The sequence below is a fragment of the Notolepis coatsorum genome (genome assembly GCF_963971535.1).
Source record: "Notolepis coatsorum genome assembly, chromosome: 5".
Lineage (NCBI taxonomy): Eukaryota > Metazoa > Chordata > Actinopteri > Aulopiformes > Paralepididae > Notolepis > Notolepis coatsorum.
This window is the reverse complement of record NC_140169.1, coordinates 118,642,657-118,660,517: the sequence shown is the minus strand read 5'-3', so window position 1 is coordinate 118,660,517 and position 17,861 is coordinate 118,642,657. Positions and strand designations below refer to the sequence as shown.

The following is a 17,861-nucleotide window of genomic DNA, read 5'->3' as shown; positions in this document are numbered from 1 at the left end:
TGTACCGCGCTGAGATCGACAAGCTGATCACAGCGGGACACATAAAGAAAATTGACATTCAAAGAGGCCGACCAGACGATCGAATCTTGGTACGTGCCCCACCACAAGGTCCACCACAACGGCAAGGATCGCATTGTATTCAACTGCAGCTACCAGATCGGACTACAGAATCTGAATAAAGAACTCTTGCCCGGCCCAACACTCGGCCCCTCTCTCCTCGGCGTACTACTACGTTTCCGCCAAGACAAGGTGGCCATCAGCGGCGACATCAAAGGGATGTTCCTGCAGGTGCTACTAGTGGAGGAGGACAAGCCCTTGCTGCGGTTCCTATGGAGAGAGAGGATCAAAGATGAGCAACCATCCATCTACCAATGGGAGGTCCTCCCCTTCGGAACCACATGCAGCCCATGCTGTTCTACGTTCGCACTGCAAAAACATGTGACAGAAGACCCTGAAGCTGACGAGGAGGTCAGACAAAGTGTAGAGAGGAGTTTCTACGTGGACAACTGTCTGCAAAGCATCTCGACGCCAGAAGAAGCCGAAGCCCTCCTGCTCAAGCTCCGCGCCTCACTGATCAAAGGCGGCTTTGATCTCCGGCAGTGGGCCAGCAGTGACCCTCAAGTACTTCGCAGCCTCTCCCCAGAGACAAAGGCAGCAAGCAGCGAGACCTGGATGGCGACCACCCCAGGTGAAGCACAGGAAATGACATTGGGCCTAGTCTGGCGCTTCAAAACAGACTCGCTCCATTACAAATACACACCCCTGACCACGGAGCAGGGAAGGTCGACCCCTCTACCGACCACCAGACGGAGCGTATACAGAACACTCGCAAGTCAATACGACCCGCTGGGGTGTATCCTACCTTACACCACTCGGGCGAAAATGATTGTACGAGAGCTGTGGGACAAGGAACAGGGCTGGGACGACCCCATACCCGACCACCTAGCATCCACCTGGAGAGAGTGGGAGAGAGAACTCGGCTCACTCCAAAATGTGAACATACGCCGAAGCTACTTCCCACCCACAGTGCGGCTGGAGACGTGCCAGATGGACCTGCACGTCTTCAGCGACGCCTCAGAAGTGGCCTACGGTTCGGTGGCTTACTTGCGGGCCCGAGAGGAGGGAGGAGAAATACACACAGCCTTCATCCTGGCTCGCTCAAGGATAGCCCCCCGCAAGCAACAATCGATCCCGCGTCTAGAGCTCTGCGCAACTCGCCACGTTAATCCAACGTGAACTCACCATCCCGGTGCAAAGAACAATCTTGTGGTCAGACTCCATGACCGTACTCACATGGATCCAGTCCGATTCTTGTAGATACAAGGTCTACGTGGGAGTCAGAATCACAGAGATTCAAGACCTAGTAGGATCAGCGTGCTGGAGGTACGTGGACACGAAACAGAACCCAGCCGATGTCATCACACGGGGGATGTCCCTAGATGACCTCACATGTCACAATATCTACAGTGACGGTCCTGAGTTCCTCAAGCTCCCGGAGGAAGAGTGGCCTACCCCCACCCCTCGGGAGGCTAGTCAAGAGGAGGCAGAGATCAAGAAATCTATGTTCTGTGGGTTGACGCACACCCCAGTCCCCACTGACCCTAACCTAGACGACTGCCTCACCTTTGAGAGTGCGCAGCTAAAGACATTCCTGTGGCACCACCCTGAGGTTCCCCCCACTACCGACATTAACGCATCGAACTACGAAGAGGCAGAACTCCTTCTGCTACAGCGAGCCCAAAGAGACTCGTTCCCCGACGAGCTAGACTGCCTGCAGGGAACAAAGCCAATCCCGTCAGACAGCAGACTGCTCCACTTGGCCCCCGAGCGCGACACCCATGGCCTCATCAGGGTGGGTGGTCGTCTGAGACGGGCCCCGGACTTAACGGATGACGTCAAGTTTCCTATAGTCCTCAACAGCCGACACAAGGTCACCGAGCTCATCATAAAGAAATACGACGAGGATGTGCACCACGCTGGGGCAGAGAGAGTCTTCGCTGAGATCCGACGTCGCTATTGGATACTGAACGGAAGAGAAGCAGTACGTCGCTTCCAGCGGGCTCGTCTAGACTATCGCAAGTGGCGAGCACAGCCCAGTATACCCAGGATGGCCGACCTGCCTCACTGTCACACCCGACCCGTGGCGAGGCTGATAGAGTTGCCGAGGCTCCCTGACCCCCCTGATGACGATCATGACCCACTGACTTTGTAGATTGCCCTACTCCCCACAACAGACATTGAGCAGTTGACTGGACTATTAATCTGTCTCCCTTTAACTAATTAGGTGCGGACTAATTAGGAGGCGGCTGTTGTGAAGGGCCAGATTAAACTGAGAATCTACCTTTATTGTTTGATATACTTTGTATATTATTTATATATATACACGGAATATCCCTTTACCTGCGTTCAGACCAGAGTAATATTCGCTCTCCTATTGGACAGCGCCCCCAGGCGCCAGCGCGCAAGCCCCCAACGGCAAGTTCAAAGACAACTGCAGGCATGTCAGAACATGCCCGGAGTCAGCGTAGTGATACCAGACAAGAACTGAGGTTGGGACTAGATATTCACTTAAGTATAAATACTGCGCAAGGTGCGCACACCGTGCTTAGTTCAATTCAGTTACGTTCAGTACCTTACCCACCTTCACCACAAGTCAACGTGCAGTGAAGTGAGCAACCTTGCGTCTAACAGAGCATTGAGAACCGCGTGCGAATAGAATTGTAAAAGTGTCAGAGTTTAATGAAGTAACATTGAGTTCGACTTAATCTAATGTGAAGTAAATAGTCGTTAATTTATTGTATATCGTGCGGCCACAGTTCTTTCGTGTGTAACATTACCCAGCGGTTCGTCGTGTCTTTAGCTAGTGTACTTAACCAGGCTGTGTGGCCTAAATACGTCGCCCACACCCGAGGAGTCCTAGGCGGAGAACCGTTGGACATGTACACAGGAGAATCGGCGTCGGCGATTGCAGAACCATTCCTGGTTGGATTATATTGATTTGGAACGTGGTACCCGGAGAAGAGCATCGTTGATTTCCACTATCGTTTGGGATTCAACCTCGTGAGGATTACAACTCGGGTCGGCCTCGTGGACGGGGCTGGCTAGCTGTCATCAATGCTGTCGAGCATCTGGATTACAATTATTACTTTGCTGCTGATCAAGGGAGTTTACAAGGACCGACTCCTGTACCTGGAGTCTCTTTATTCCTCATTGAATCAGACGGAGTACCCGAACATTCCTCTACCCTCCAGGCCTTACACCCCCGGAGGGAACCCATTGTCTCCAGTCGGTACCAGTGTTGCCCTATATAGTTGCTACTATACGACAGGTGGTGTCAACTTAGACCCATCGTAGGATTCCTGCTATTCTTAGTGACTCATGCTCTTGACTGACTTTACGTATATTCTTCGCCTTACAAGCGCGACCCTAATTCTCATTCTGTAACCTAACGTTGCCTAATAATAATAAATTACCCTCAAATACTATTTATTTGTCAATGCCGTATTCTTGTGGGTGTTCACCATCTATATTTGATGTACTGTCTGGCCAGTAATTAAAGTACATAACTAGCAGTGGTTTAATCTATCACAATCTTTAATACAGTCAGGGTTTTGTAACCCCTCAGTTACACTAATACATAAGTAGGCTAATACATTTTTGCAGTTGAGCAAAATTTGTAGTTGAGTAGGCTATATGTGCTGTGTTTTTTTTGTCTTCCATCGAGGACCACCTTGGAAATAAGTGTTTTAATGAATGCTTTTAGGTGATATCCTCAGGAATACAAATTGGTCAAGATAATTTGTTTTTATGATGTGTTTCCAAATACAAATCTAATCCAATCAAAAAAGCCGTTTTTGCAGTTGAGCTACAGCCTTTTCATGCATCTTTATCAAGGGAACCCTTATCCTAATGATTTTCTTAATAATATTATGATGATACGATACGGACCTAGTAGTTGAGTCATCTGTGGCACTTCGTTTCTCAATGGATTTGTCATCTAGGAGGGTTAGGGGTGTACAGTGCGACATATATATCGCACGTGCTACAGCAACAGCTGTCTGTGCGATGGATGGATTTACTTCAGTAGCACTGGTGCGATAGGGATTCGGTTCATATAGATACTCTTATTTTGAAAATCCTGTAGCGGGTCTCATTTCTGCCCACACGCAGCTCCAGCTAGGCTCCGAAAGCTAGCAACGTTCAGGTGCATATGATACTCTTATTTTGAAAAAACTCTTGTGACAACTCGACGAGTCGTATCCGTGCTTCTGCAAGGAGCAGCGCGTTGGTCGGTTGGTGCGCACTGCTGCGTTAACACAGCAGTGCGCCTACACGTCCCGAAATAAGTCTGTGGTGTTTTTTCTTTCTCGCAACGGGTCAAATGCATCTACATGCTTTGCACCGTCGCCATTCCTTTATGCGCACATCGCCCGAAATTAACGTTTATGTACCATTACAATCACTACAACGTTAGCAAGCTAACAAGCTAATCCTGATCAGAGGCGCAGAGCCAGCAGACACAGTGTGGAAAGGGAAATGGGGGGGCACTCTCCCCTTCCCTGTGTGTGTGCGTGCATGCGTTTGGAAAGACGATGAAGTCACTAGTCAGGACTCAGGACAGGAGTATATTATAGTAAACTGAGGATGGACAGATAATGATGATATTCAAATATAAACAAGTTTCGAGAGGAGTGGAAGTTTGAAGAAAGACTAGACTACAATATGATGCGGGGGTGGTGAGTTGAAACAGTGTGTGTGAATGAATGAATGAAAACTTTATTTAACAGATTGCAGAATGGGTACAGTACGGCTCAATAGTACAATACACACAATTGTTAAGGGGATGCAGACCAGAGAAAGACGTTTGTCTTGTTTACATCAGGGTCCCCCATTGTGTGTGTGTGTGTGTGTGTCCCAACCGACCCCACTTCTATGTTTCAATAAATTATTTGCATTTAAAACTATTAACGCTGACTCATTCCTTCAGTCCACTCAAAATTATGCTAATATTCCTTATGTTGTTTATGATATTAATTGAAAATAGCATATGAGAGTATCATAGTAATAATAACACATGGCGATATACTAAATGACAGCCAAACATGGCACTGCAACTAAATAACACAAATACAATAGGCACAAATATAACACGTTTTATACTTGTGCTACAAGATTTTGGCCTGTGCTACAAAACTATCAACCTCTGTAGCACCAGTGCTATGTGCAAAAAAAGTTAACGTACAGCCCCGTTAATAAACAAATTTAGCTGGGGTGTATTTTTTAAAAAGGCGGGGGGAATTTGTGAGAGATCAAAATCCAAAATGGCTGCTGTGGAAATTTACTTTTTAATGGTTTGACCTACAATGATGCACAATACATGGTACCAGCCCCCTCTCAGTCCTGTATACCAGTCCCCTCAGTCATGTACCACAGCCCCCTCTCAGTCATGTACCACAGCCCCCTCTCAGTCATGTACCACAGCCCCATCTCAGTCATGTACCACAGCCCCATCTCGGTCATGTACCAGCCCCCTCTCAGTCATGTACCAGCCCCCTCTCAGTCATGTACCACAGCCCCATCTCACTCATGTACCACAGCCCCCTCTCCGTCATGTACCACAGCCCCCTCTCAGTCATGTACCAGCCCCCTCTCAGTCATGTATCAACTAGGGGCCACAGTGGCTCAGGAGGTAGAGCAGTCGTCTGGCAATCCGGAGGTTCCCGGTTCGATTCCCGCTCCTCCTGGGCAGCGTGTCGTTGTGTCCTTGAGCAAGACACTTAACCCCTAATTGCTCCCGATGAGCAGGTTGGCACCTTGCATGGTTGCTTCCGCCGTCGGTGTGTGAATGGGTAATATGTAAGTAACTAATTGTAAAGCGCTTTGGATAAAAGCGCTATATAAAAAAGCAGCCATTTACCATTTATGTATCAGCCCCGTCTCAGTCATGTACCACAGCCCCATCTCACTCATGTACCACAGCCCCATCTCACTCATGTACCACAGCCCCCTCTCAGTCATGTACCACAGCCCCATCTCAGTCATGTACCACAGCCCCATTTCAGTCATGTACCAGCCCCCCTCTCAGTCATGTACCTGCACGACTGGCGGGGGGGTGCTTAGTAAGATATGTGATTGGGCCAGCCCAGTGTCAGTCAGTACCAATGGGCCGCTGTCCCAGCCTAGTAGTGGGCCGGTCATTGACCAAAAGTAAAAAATAAAATAAAAATAAAATAAAAAATATGTAGCCTATACATTTTTTTTTTGTCAAATCATAACGGCCCAAATATGCGTCTTCGGTATGCCAGATGGTTAGTCCAGGCCTGATTGGGGGTAAACAGTGCGCACTCAATGAAAATGTGTTTTTCATTCACGTGTTCTCTACATAAAATTAGCGAAGGCCAATGAGTCTCAGCTTAAAAAATACATATTTCTCTTTGTTATTTCTCTTTTAGTTAACATTTAAAACTGGTCCCAAAGACCCAAACACCACACAGGGTTTGACCATAAATCTCTGAGCAGTGTGAGCACACGTAGTGCCAGTGGGTACATTTCCTCAGTTTTAACAAGGGTCGAAGACATAATTGTTTCCTATAAACTTTTCCCTTTAATCAACAGTAGAGAGTGGGGGGTGTTACATAATTTTGATGTGAACAAAGAGAACATGTTGGGGCCCTCAAACCGCGCCCTGCACAGCACCCAAGTCATTTAGCACATCTTAAGCCCACTATCAACATGTTGTTGGGGAGTACGAGTTTCAAATGCATGTTTACGGGTAGCCGTCGGCAAGACAGCAAGAGAGAATAACAAAGCCAGCGGTTGTTGTCGGGATTAAAAAGCGAGCAACCAAGTGATGATGACAGGCTCAGCTCCCCGCCATCTCACGTCCCGGGGGGACTGTAGCTTGAGAAGCTTTTAGAGTGAAATTTCACTGCAAAAGAAAAAAAGCATTTTGTTGCCAATTAGGTCTGGGAATAGCTGGTATATCTCTACTCATGGGAGAGAATTAAATAACAGAATTATACATTTCCCACCCCCCAATTGTTTTTTATTTTAATTTGAAAAGTAAATTAGTTTACTTGGTTTTGAAAACAAGTCTCCTCGTGGTGACTGGAAGCTTGAGAATATTCCCTTCTGCCAAGTAGTGAATTGGAGATTCTTCATCTCAGTGGCACTTCTTTTCATCCCGGTGGAAGACAAATGAGCTATGCGTTTGGCTCTTGAAGTTAATTTCCTGACTAGTAATGTGGAGTCATTATTGTACATCAAAGCAGTGTTCATACTGACCGAGGTCTCTCAAAAAAGAAGGAAGGAAAGGGGTGCCTCACATGAAACAACGGTGTGTGAAGGATTTCTACAAAAATAAAATACCGTTTCCTGATCTCTTTCAGCTCTCTGCACCTAATTGTCATGAACAGCATCAAACAAAAGCACACACACCTTGAGAAAGCCATACTCTGAAGGGAGGAAATAAATTATGCATTTCAATTTAAATCATTTACATTTTTATTTAAATAATACCCTTTTCTCTTTCACCATCATCTCCAAGCATTAACCGCACTGTGTTGCCAACTTGGACCCATTTCCCACCCATTTCCCACTCACGTTTTCATTTGATTTCCAGCACACAAGGGCAAAGTGATGATCCTCAAATCGACTGATGCTCTCTGGACTTAATGACTATGACCTTCTTTGGTGGAGGCCAATGGACAGGAATCCAGTGACCTTCCCTGACATACATTAGCCGCGCACCCTGTGAAACCTTCATTCAGTCCCTAATTAAAGGCTACTGAGTGTGAGAGGAGATGGGAATAACACAGGAGTGAATGCTTTTTGGCAGGCAAACAGCGGCAGAAGATTCACAGTTCAATAGCATGTGCACCAGATGTCAATGTTTGCGATGAGAGTCTATTGAATTCCACTCCTGAGTCTGCGCTCTGCTGCGGTTGAAGCGGTTTGCATTTTTTGGAGTGAGAGGATGTTTAAACATGAATCATAAGGTAAAGCTGTGAGCTTTTTCATTTTCATTTCTGGGGAAGGACGTGTGAAAACAGCAACTCAGCGGCAGACATCTGTTCACTGAATGATTCAGAGATGAAAATCCATATTTCATGACACTCTGCCCTATATGGAATATATGGCATACATGGCCACTGTCTGACTTCTAGTATGCATGTATGAAAATCCATTGGGAAGTAATTTTATAGAAACCGGTTGCAGTGACCGTTCATTACTGTATATTATGTATCATTGAACTTTTTGACATGAAAAAGCACTGATACATGCCAGATGGCAATACCACTCACAATTTATATTGTACAGCACTCACTATATAAAACACAGAGATGGGATAATAGCAGAGCAAACAGTGTAACCTCTAGGTCCCACAGCCCCATTCAGGAAAGGCCACAGCACTTCCAACAACAAATCACATTTGAATGTTTCTGAATTTTAAGAAAAATAGCTATTTCTCCCCTTTCAAAATACCAGTGTCACTCTGTTATGTTTCAGTCAAATTCATGTGGTAAATTGTCATCGTAAATTACGACTGGGGCTGGGCTAAAGTGGCTTTCAATAGGCTGGAGGTTGTAAAGGCAACATACCGATGTGGTCAAGAAGAACAAAAAAATAAAACAAATAAGAAACGGATTTTCGTGGGAAGCTGGGATTTTGAAAGAAAGTATATATGGGGATTTATTTGTGCCATACAGATAGCATGGGAGAGTATCTCCTGGATTTTCCCCAGTTGAGAGCTAAGCTCTAGTGGCTACACTAAGATGTCTCAAGCCTTCAGTAGACAGCCACATAAGAGGATAACTTGGTACAGTACAGCACGGTACAAATCAATGACCCAGAATAGAAGTCTTTGACCCAGAGGAGATTGGGTTAGACCAGCGCTTCCGCACAAACTTCTTTTACCCTGATGTACCCATTTGGATGTAGGCCTACTGTGTGCATAGTAGGACATAAAAAGACAATTATGTAAATTAATGCAGGATCAATACTTGCAGAGAAGTGACTGTTGAAGAAGCTCATCTTTGGCTTCAGAACCAAACAAAATACTTTCTACAGGCTTTGCAAAAGAAAATGAGTGATCGATCAAATCCCATGGCTCTTTTATTTGCAAAAAGCTTCACTTTCGTATTTACATTTTGTGCAAAAACATTTAAAGGTTTCAAGGACTTTACATTGTAAGTTCAACCTCAAGGCACATACATGGAACAACAACAATATTTTCATCATGAGAACAGAAAATGTAACTTTGGTTCCTAAGTAACATATCAGTGTGGATTGTTAATTTAACGCTGTAGTGTCTTCATGAAAACGTAGAATGGCACCCCCCCCCAAAAATAAAGAAGCTATTATGACATGCACCATTGATATTCAGCATACTTTCTTGTACTGTTGCTCATAAAGTATGTCAATCACTTCTCGCAAATCAGTGATTGAGTGAAAATGTCCTATTAGCCAAAAAGACCACGTTTCAGTGAATTCACAAAAAAAGAGCTATGTAATGAAGCTAAATACATGCAAAAATCCTTGAATGAAAGTTGTTCTAATAGATGTTTGCAGGGAGGGTTTTTTGCCCTCAGAGAAGATGAAGGAGAGAGGGGGTGGGAATAGATTACTTAAAATGTATTCAATTTCACCCACTCGAGTGCTTTGTCTGAATTGACCCCTCACTGATTAAACGTAATTATTCCAATGCGAATCAATGGACTTCGAGGGGAAATTGCTTCTCTGCACCCTGAAATGGTAATATACCGAGCCCAGCAGTCTGTCTGAGTCGGTAATACGTTTTGTGTAATTCCATTGGTCACGGCCCCGCAACTTCTTTCTTTCATCATGCAAAGAGAAAATTAAGAGTAATGTATGCTGCGGCTACAACCAACAAAGCCCCTTGTTCTCCGCCCGTTTGAGTCATCGCCCTGGCACCACTCAAGGACTGGGCGCTACGAATGAACAGTCTCTCTCGTTTGGTACGTTGTCGCTCGCCATTTTCTGTTCCTGTTAATACCGTTATTGCTGTCCTTGCTGCAGCAATCTTGAAGAAACGTGTGCTTTCTACTCAGTTTCTAACACTTCAACTACTATCGTCAATCTCTTAACCCCGCCCCCCCCCCCCCCCCCCCCCTTTCTCCTTCCACTGACTGCAGCTTAGTCATTCAGTGGCCTACACTGCATACAGTAAAAGGTAAGGCAATAGACTAGGTGGCCCTCTGGCTCTGTCTCTTTAAAAACATTCACATATAGGGGGGAATTGCTCCGCAATCACTTGGCCTGGCTTACTTGATCAATATCTGATAAATGACAGAAGTGTGGATCCTGACAATAACAGAAATCAATCACTGATCGATGAACAGAAATGAAGGCTCACGCTTTGTTGTGTGGGATTATGGACAGATAGCGTATAACATGGAGATGTAATGGACTGTTTCTTGGAGTAGATAATCAGTTAAAAGAGTGAAATGGTTAAGCAGGGTCAATCGGACCTCAGGTCAACACAGATCAGTGTAAGCTAGCAGGGCTTGTATGGGGCACGCTGATATGTCAACGTATAGGGAGAACAAAACAGGTAGAGGCTTTGATAACCACAGAAGACAAACTGTTCATTCTCAACCAGCATATGTTTGTGTTTAAAACATGAGCAAATCACGACGTAAATCAAAATGACATATTAAGGCTTTGAAAAGCCTATGTAGCTTGGCATAAAAAGCATCACTGTGAATGATAATAGTCACTGGTAACATCATACCCTATTGATAGAATTAAATGCAGCTGCTTTGCAATACTATCACCGGTGAGGTAAAATCATCAGACAATACATCTGATAATCTAGACAGCCTGTCATAAATCAAGTGCAAGTCCTGTTTTGCGGTGAAAATGTCCACCTTAAAGCTACAGTATGATTTTCTTTTGTTTGAATTTTGCTCCAAAACATATCTTAATGTGGACACACTGACTCACTGTCTATTGTGACTGAGTTTCAGTGACCAGAGTAGCAGCAGATATATTCCATTCTAGAGTTTCACTGCGAGGCTGGCCCTTCTAACCAATCAGAGAAGCTCAAACATGATTACGTTCAGTAAAACGTTTATTCGGTTCTTACTGAACATCAATTGTATGTGGTTGAGTTTAGTCCTCATTCAGTCGATCAAACGTTTTACATATAGCAGCTTTAAATGGTATTGGTGCTATGCTCCTCTACATCCATAAATCCATCTTACCAAGTCATTTTTTTGTTTTCTAGTCTTAAAATCAATTTTTTTGCGAAAAGAAATCTGCAGATGGAATGAGCGACATTATCTTGAAGCAAATGGAGTGAAATCCTTCATTCGAGACATTGTCACTTGTTTTGTTTATTAATTTCTATTTAAATGAATAAACTACCTCACCCTACTGTGATGTCTTCACTTGTTTCTATTTAAAATATTAAAAGAAAAACTCAATATACAATAATAAATTAGGCTACTTGTTAAGATGCAGTTTTTTTTCAGTGAAGCCGTTTTAACTCTTCGCGACCAATACAGAGTTAATGCAATCTCATTTTAGCCCAGTCTCTGCCTGTCCCCTCTCTCTCGCTCTCTCTCTTTCTCTCTCTTTCTCACATACACACACACTCTCTCTTCCTCTCAGCATGAGTTTCATATACGGCCAAGTGAAAATAACGTCTGCATATTTCTCTCCCCCTTTTTTTTGGGACAGGGATTATGAGGAGAGGAGACTGGGGGGGGGTCGGAGGGGTCGCGGCTGGGAATTCTCTAAGCTTGGCCCCTCAAAATAAAGTCTTGTCAAAGCAAATTAAGTCTCCTTAAGAAGTGCATAATAAAGACGTCTTACTGCCACCACCGCACATTCCAAGAACTGCCTCCGCAACCCCATGAGCTGGAGGAGCATCAGAAACTGCTTTAATTGAACTCGTACAGGAAGGAGAGAGAGAGACAAGAGAGTGAGAGACAGAGAGAATGTGAGTGAGAGAGAGATTACATAGGCTCAGGTTCATCTGTGTGTGTCTATTACAGATTGTTTTTGAAGCGGGCCAGGGCGCTGTTTTTAAGGCGATCAATCTATAAATGAATAGGCGGTGGAAATAGACAGGAGGGTAAACGATGGGGAGACAGAGAGAGCTACTCCGTTTGAAACACGGCGAGAGCTGACGAGGACCATAAGCGTCGGGCGATTGTTTTGTTGTTATGATTAGCTAATTAATCAAAACTACTAATGAACGCCGGGGCAGTGGAAAAAACTAGTGTATAATGAGCAATATGAGAGCACAGACTGAACATCCATCACTCTCACACACACACACACACACACACACACACACACACACACACACCTATTCACTCACCACAGCACGCACACACACACATATACACACACGGACTCACCACAGCACACCGGGGCGTTCCCCCTGAAGACTGAACTCGGTGGTGAAAAATCCATATCATTTAGCCGCTGAACATAGAGTACACTGTTAGTTTTAAATGATTCCACATCATTGAGTAGCTCAATGGGCATTAATACTCCCAACAATAGTGTGCGCCCGAGCGTGAGTGATGCGGCGGCCGAGGAGGTAATGGACTCCGTGGGGAAACAGCGGTGGACGGTAACGTGATCTCCCCTCATGCTTTCCCCTCGTGCCTAAACTTACAACGTCCCTACACGCACCCTCCCGGGCTGAGAGGAACTGCCCTCTTGTGGCTATGGCTGTCATAACAGTGGTGGAACATGAGAGGGGGGGGTCACAGGTAACTGCAGAGATAAAGGAATAGATCATCAGGAATGAGAAAGCAGGTTTGTGGCTGTACCGGTGGCGTTGCTTCAGTGCGGTGGTGGAGTGCGTGTCTGTAGCGTGGTTTGAAGTCGACGCCGGGTGAATAGGGCAAAGTCAGTGAACAACATACAAACGCAGATCCTTCTAAATTATCGCCATCGTTCTACGGGTGAGAATGTCCACATCCTGATCCAGAGTTTTTTTTCTTTTTGGGCCGATTTTAGCCAGCCATTTCGCTCTCATGTCATGCTCAGGCTGGGATTCCTTTCCACTGTGTTCAAACCCAAAAGGGGGCTCACCGTGTGACTATGGTCAATGCACACCCCCCATCCACACAGGATGAGCGTGGTGAGCGTGGAAAATGATCTAAACCATATGCGGCGGCTGTCTCTCGCACACTCAGATCACAAACCGATTGACACCCTTATAGAACATTCTGGAGCGCTGCCCGAGATGCCTTTTTCCACCAACAGAATCCCCCGAGACTAGAGTATGGAATTTGGAATATATGCCAAAGTGCACTGGAGCTTCCTGCACCAACACCACATGTCATGTTTGCGTCTCCTCCTTTATTTTGGCAGTTACCTGTAAATACAGGATACTCAGAACTGATGACCTTCTGCCTTATACACAACCTCCGACATTCACGGTCCACCCAGAATTCTTGAAGGCTAAGCGGTGTTGAAAAGTGTGCCCTATTCCGTCTCTATGTGATTTCCACCCAAAAACTAATTTCCTGAATGGCTGCGTCCACACTCTCGGTTCTATTAATAAGAAAGTGCACTTCAATTCTCTCTCTCTATCTCTCTCTCTCTCACACACACACCGACCAACCAGTGCTATTTTTTCCACAGAGCTCTAATCAGCAGTGTTTGCATTTCCTCACCGCAGCGTTGGTCTTAACTACTGTTGTGTTGATGGGGGTGGCAGCGTCCCTCACACAAAAAAATTATATATATATTTTTTTTTACTTCTGTGGTTAGCAAAGGATCCAAGCCCTCATAGCACCCAACAAACCCCCAAGCCGCCGACAGAGTTTGTCTGATGTTTACACCCAGCGTGCCGTGATTGTACAATTCCATACGTTCGTTTACAGTACTTCGGAGCGTTAAAACAACTTCCAGAAACCCCACTGATTATACAAAAAGGAAAAGAAAAGGGTATCTCTTTTACTAAGAATAAAAAAGATAGCAGAGAATTCCACATCATCATCATCCACAGTATAAATTACATTGTAGACAGAACTTGGAAATATATATGGTACAGTTATATTTAGATTTTTTTTAAGTGTTTTTGTTGTCTACACAAAATTTGTGTACGTGTGTGTGTGTGTGTGTGTGCGTGCGTGCGTGTGTGCGTGCGTGCGTGTGTGTGTGTGTGTGTGTGTGTGTGTGTGTGTGTGTGTGTGTGTGTGCGTGTGTGTGTGTGTGTGCGTGCGTGCGTGTGTGTGTGTGTGTGTGTGTGCATGTGTGTGTGTGCATGTGTGTGTGTACATATGTGTAAGAGAAAACTGCTGTACTGTTGCTACTGTATCACGTGTGGCAGAACTCTGTGCTGGGCACATTGCTGCTCTTGCAGTAGGCTAAGCTGTTGTTACTAAGGTGACAGTCTCTGAAGCCGATACCTCCATTGGGCGTGTAGATGGGCTGAATACGGAAGTCGCCCTTGAGCAGCTGCTCATTGTTCAGCGACACTATCTGGAAACTGGTCTCAGTCATCTCCAGGATGGAGTTATCCTTCTTGGTGCCCGCCTCGCAGTAGTCATCTTTTCTCCGGCCTCGGTTGTATTTCCACTTGGTCGCGGCCGACCGGCTCTTCTTGTGCATGTGCCAGCAGAACAGGCTCAGCAGAGTCACCAGGATGATAAGTACCGCCCCGCCTATGATCCCGGCCAATAGCAGCGTGGAGTTGATGTCCTGCTGAGCGGCCTGCCCAGGCCCGGTGGGCCTGATATGGGTGGCCTTGGTCCTGGCCTCTGAGCAAATTGTATCCTCTCCGGGCCGGTAGGAGTTGAGGGTGTCCAACACGTACACGCAGATCCGGTAGACGGAGCGAGGCTCCAGGTTGGTGAGGCTGAGGCGCCGCCGGTCCCCGCTCACCGTCCGCTCCCGGGTGACATCACTCATTAGGCTCTGTCCCATTTTCACCCAGGTGACCTTGTAGGCCATGACGGTGAAATAGGACGCCCAGCTCACGTCGATGCAAGAAGAATTGACCACGTGAAAGGAGATCTGGAGGGGGTCCTCGTACGGGGGCAGTGGGCCTGCGGGGTGGTTCGGGATCGGGGGCAGCGGGCCTGCGGGGTGGTTCGGGATCGGGGGCAGGGGAGGGGGGGGAGATTCAAGGTAGTAAGGCGGGGAGGAGGGCATAGGGGTGGTGGTCATGGTGAGGATAGGCGCGGTGGTAGCCGGGGGAGGGGGCGTGGAGCGGAGGGTGGGCCAATGCGGCTGGTCACCGCTGGCCGGGCACTGGATGACGTCCAGGGTAAGTTCTCGGACCGCCATGCCGCGCACCATCTCCGGACTCAGGCACATGAAACCCCGGACGTTGAGGGAGTGCGGCAGCGACTTGAGCCACACCACCACCCACTTCACGGCGCAGTCGCAGCGCCAGGGGTTGTTCCGCACCATGAGCTGCCTCAGGCTCATCAGCCCGTCGAACACGCCCGGCGTCAGCGTCTGCAGCTGGTTACTGGAGATATCCAGTTTCTCCAGCTTGTGGAGCCCAGTGAAGGCGTCCACAGGGATCTGGTCCAACTGGTTCTCCTGTAGGCTGAGCATGACCAGTGACTGGCCCGGGAGGAGGGGGGAGGGGGGAAGGTGAGCGAGTTGCGCCCTAGGGCTAACTCGCGGAGGTTGACCAGCTCTTGGAAGGTCCCTGGTGCGATGCCCTCATCCATCAGCAGGTTCCCATCCAGCAGGAGACGGTGCAGGCGCGTCACGTTCTGGAAGGCGTCCTCGGCGATGACAGCGATGCGGTTCTCGTCCAGCCGCAGCTCCTTTAGGTCCTCGGGCAGGCCAGTGGGGATGCTACTGAGGTGGTTCTTGGTGAGGAAGAGGAGCTTGAGGCTGACGGCCTCCCGAAAGGCCCCTTCCTCCACTCCCACCGTGGAGATAGAGTTGTCGTCCAGGTGGAGCTCCTCCAGGCGGGTCAGCTGTGCCAGGGCCGCTCTGGAGATGGTCTGGATGTTGTTCTCCTGGAGATGCAGCACCTTGGTGTTCTTGGGCAGGTTGAGGGGGAATTCATCCAGCTGGTTGCCATAGAGATAGACGGTCTCCACGGAGGCCACGTTGTGCAGCTCCAGTGGGAAGCCGGCGTTGTTGATCTGGTTATTGTGGAGGTAGAGGAACTTGTAGCCCTCCTGGACCCCCAGAGGCACGGACGTCAGGCCGCGCTCGTTGCAGTAGATGAACGTCTTGTCACAGCGGCACTCCACCGGGCAGGAGGCGACGGGGCTAAACTGCATGTGGAGGCTCAGGACGACACTCAGCCAAAAGCACACGAATGAGGCCCAATCTTTATTCCACAGTCCAGCCTGAAACTCCATAGTGGAACAAAGCGGGGGGAAAGAATGGCGGCAGGGGGGGGCGGGGGGTTGGAGACACAAAAAAGATGAGAACTGAATGTAAAAAAAAAGTCAACAGAGTATAAATCCACCAAAAAGGGGAGGGGGTAGACCGGGGAGGGTCCTCCGGTTAGGAGAGTTTGGTAATGATGTTCAGTTCACGGGGCAGGGAACAGGAAACTGTGAGAGTAATCCTCCTGTAATTGCTAGTCCTCAGCTGAAGAGCGGTGGTCTCATTAGCAGGGGCCAGTCCTCTGCTGCCTGACTCCATCCATGCCGAGACGTCAGACCATAGCGGGACTCCTTTGCTTGTTCAGCTCCGCGTGGGGCCCGGGCCGGGGCCAATCCGAAGCCACGCAGGAGAGAGAGCCACCGCTGCCGGCTCCACTCGCCCGTCTGTCACACACCGCTGGTCCCCGCCTGGGGCAGCGTCCAAGGGGGGTGACATTTGGATCCAAAGACCTGTTAGGGCACAAAGAAATGTGAGATTAGCGTTTTCAGGGGTGGTCTGTTCTTGACTGGTGACTGGGCCTCTCTCTTTCCCACACACTCACACACACACACACACACACACACACACACACACACCACCCCTCAGTGACATGCACAGGCTGTCAAATGAAATGGGATTGGAAAATAATTTAGTCCCTCCACCTGCAATAAATGATCAATACCAGCTATTTTTCAACACGGGGAAGGTTCAGAACGGAGCACAAGGCCACGCGATTACAGTAGAACCCCGGATTCAGTCCTCCAGAGTTTTATGACCCATCACACCTCTTTTTCTCCTCTCCTTCCGCATGATTGAAAGATAGCCTAGTGTTTGTCATCATGCTTTCAACTTAACAGGAGTGCCGCCCATCGCCAATGCTGGGTCGGCCTGTGTACCTCTTAATAAGTAATGGCGAGCGGGGGGTTGAATGTTAAGCAGTAGGAGGAGTGGACACAGGCCTTGAATTTAGTAGGTGCCTCTTCTGTCTCCTGCTCCGTGTGGCGTTGTTGATGAGATGGCGACTGCACGGGGCTGCGGGAGGCGGCCAGAGACAGAGGAACAATCCATAGTCTACACATCTATGATCTACTTTTCTAAATTGAAAGAGACACATTTAATCAAATAACCTTTGGGAGGGGGGAATAAGCAAACCACATGCTGTAATAAAATGTGCTGCCACAGCAGCCTCGACAGCACACGGCGGCAGCAGCAGCGTCAAGATGATTATGGCTGCATAAATAAAGCACAGTGGAGATCCAAATAATATGTTATAAACCTACACAGCAAGCACAAAATACAGTTGCTGTTTGGCTGTGGGAGCATGTCCTTTGGAGGATTTGGGCAGATGCTCAAACCGAGGTGTATGTTTTTCTCGTTTTTTCCTTATTTTTCACCAGATACTAGAATGACGTTTCTTTTTTTCTTTCTTTCTTTTTTTTTTGCTGAGGGAGGGAGTTCTCACCGCCAGATGAACAAAGCGATATCGTGCCAGGACAATCCGATTAAAAGTGGATTTAGCAGAAACGCAA

At 47.4% G+C, this 17,861-nt stretch overlaps 1 protein-coding gene across 1 annotated transcript in view; it reads right to left on the bottom strand.

Moving 5' to 3' along the window:
* Positions 1 to 10,149: 10,149 nt before the first annotated feature.
* The window catches only part of flrt2 (fibronectin leucine rich transmembrane protein 2), a 10,667-nt gene continuing 2,955 nt past the window's right edge, over positions 10,150 to 17,861 (bottom strand). The window contains 2 exon segments of the mRNA XM_084315089.1: positions 10,150 to 15,582; positions 15,585 to 16,802. Coding sequence (XP_084171215.1) covers positions 14,308 to 15,582; positions 15,585 to 16,322 — 2,013 coding nt within the window. The 5' untranslated portion in view covers positions 16,323 to 16,802 and the 3' untranslated portion in view covers positions 10,150 to 14,307.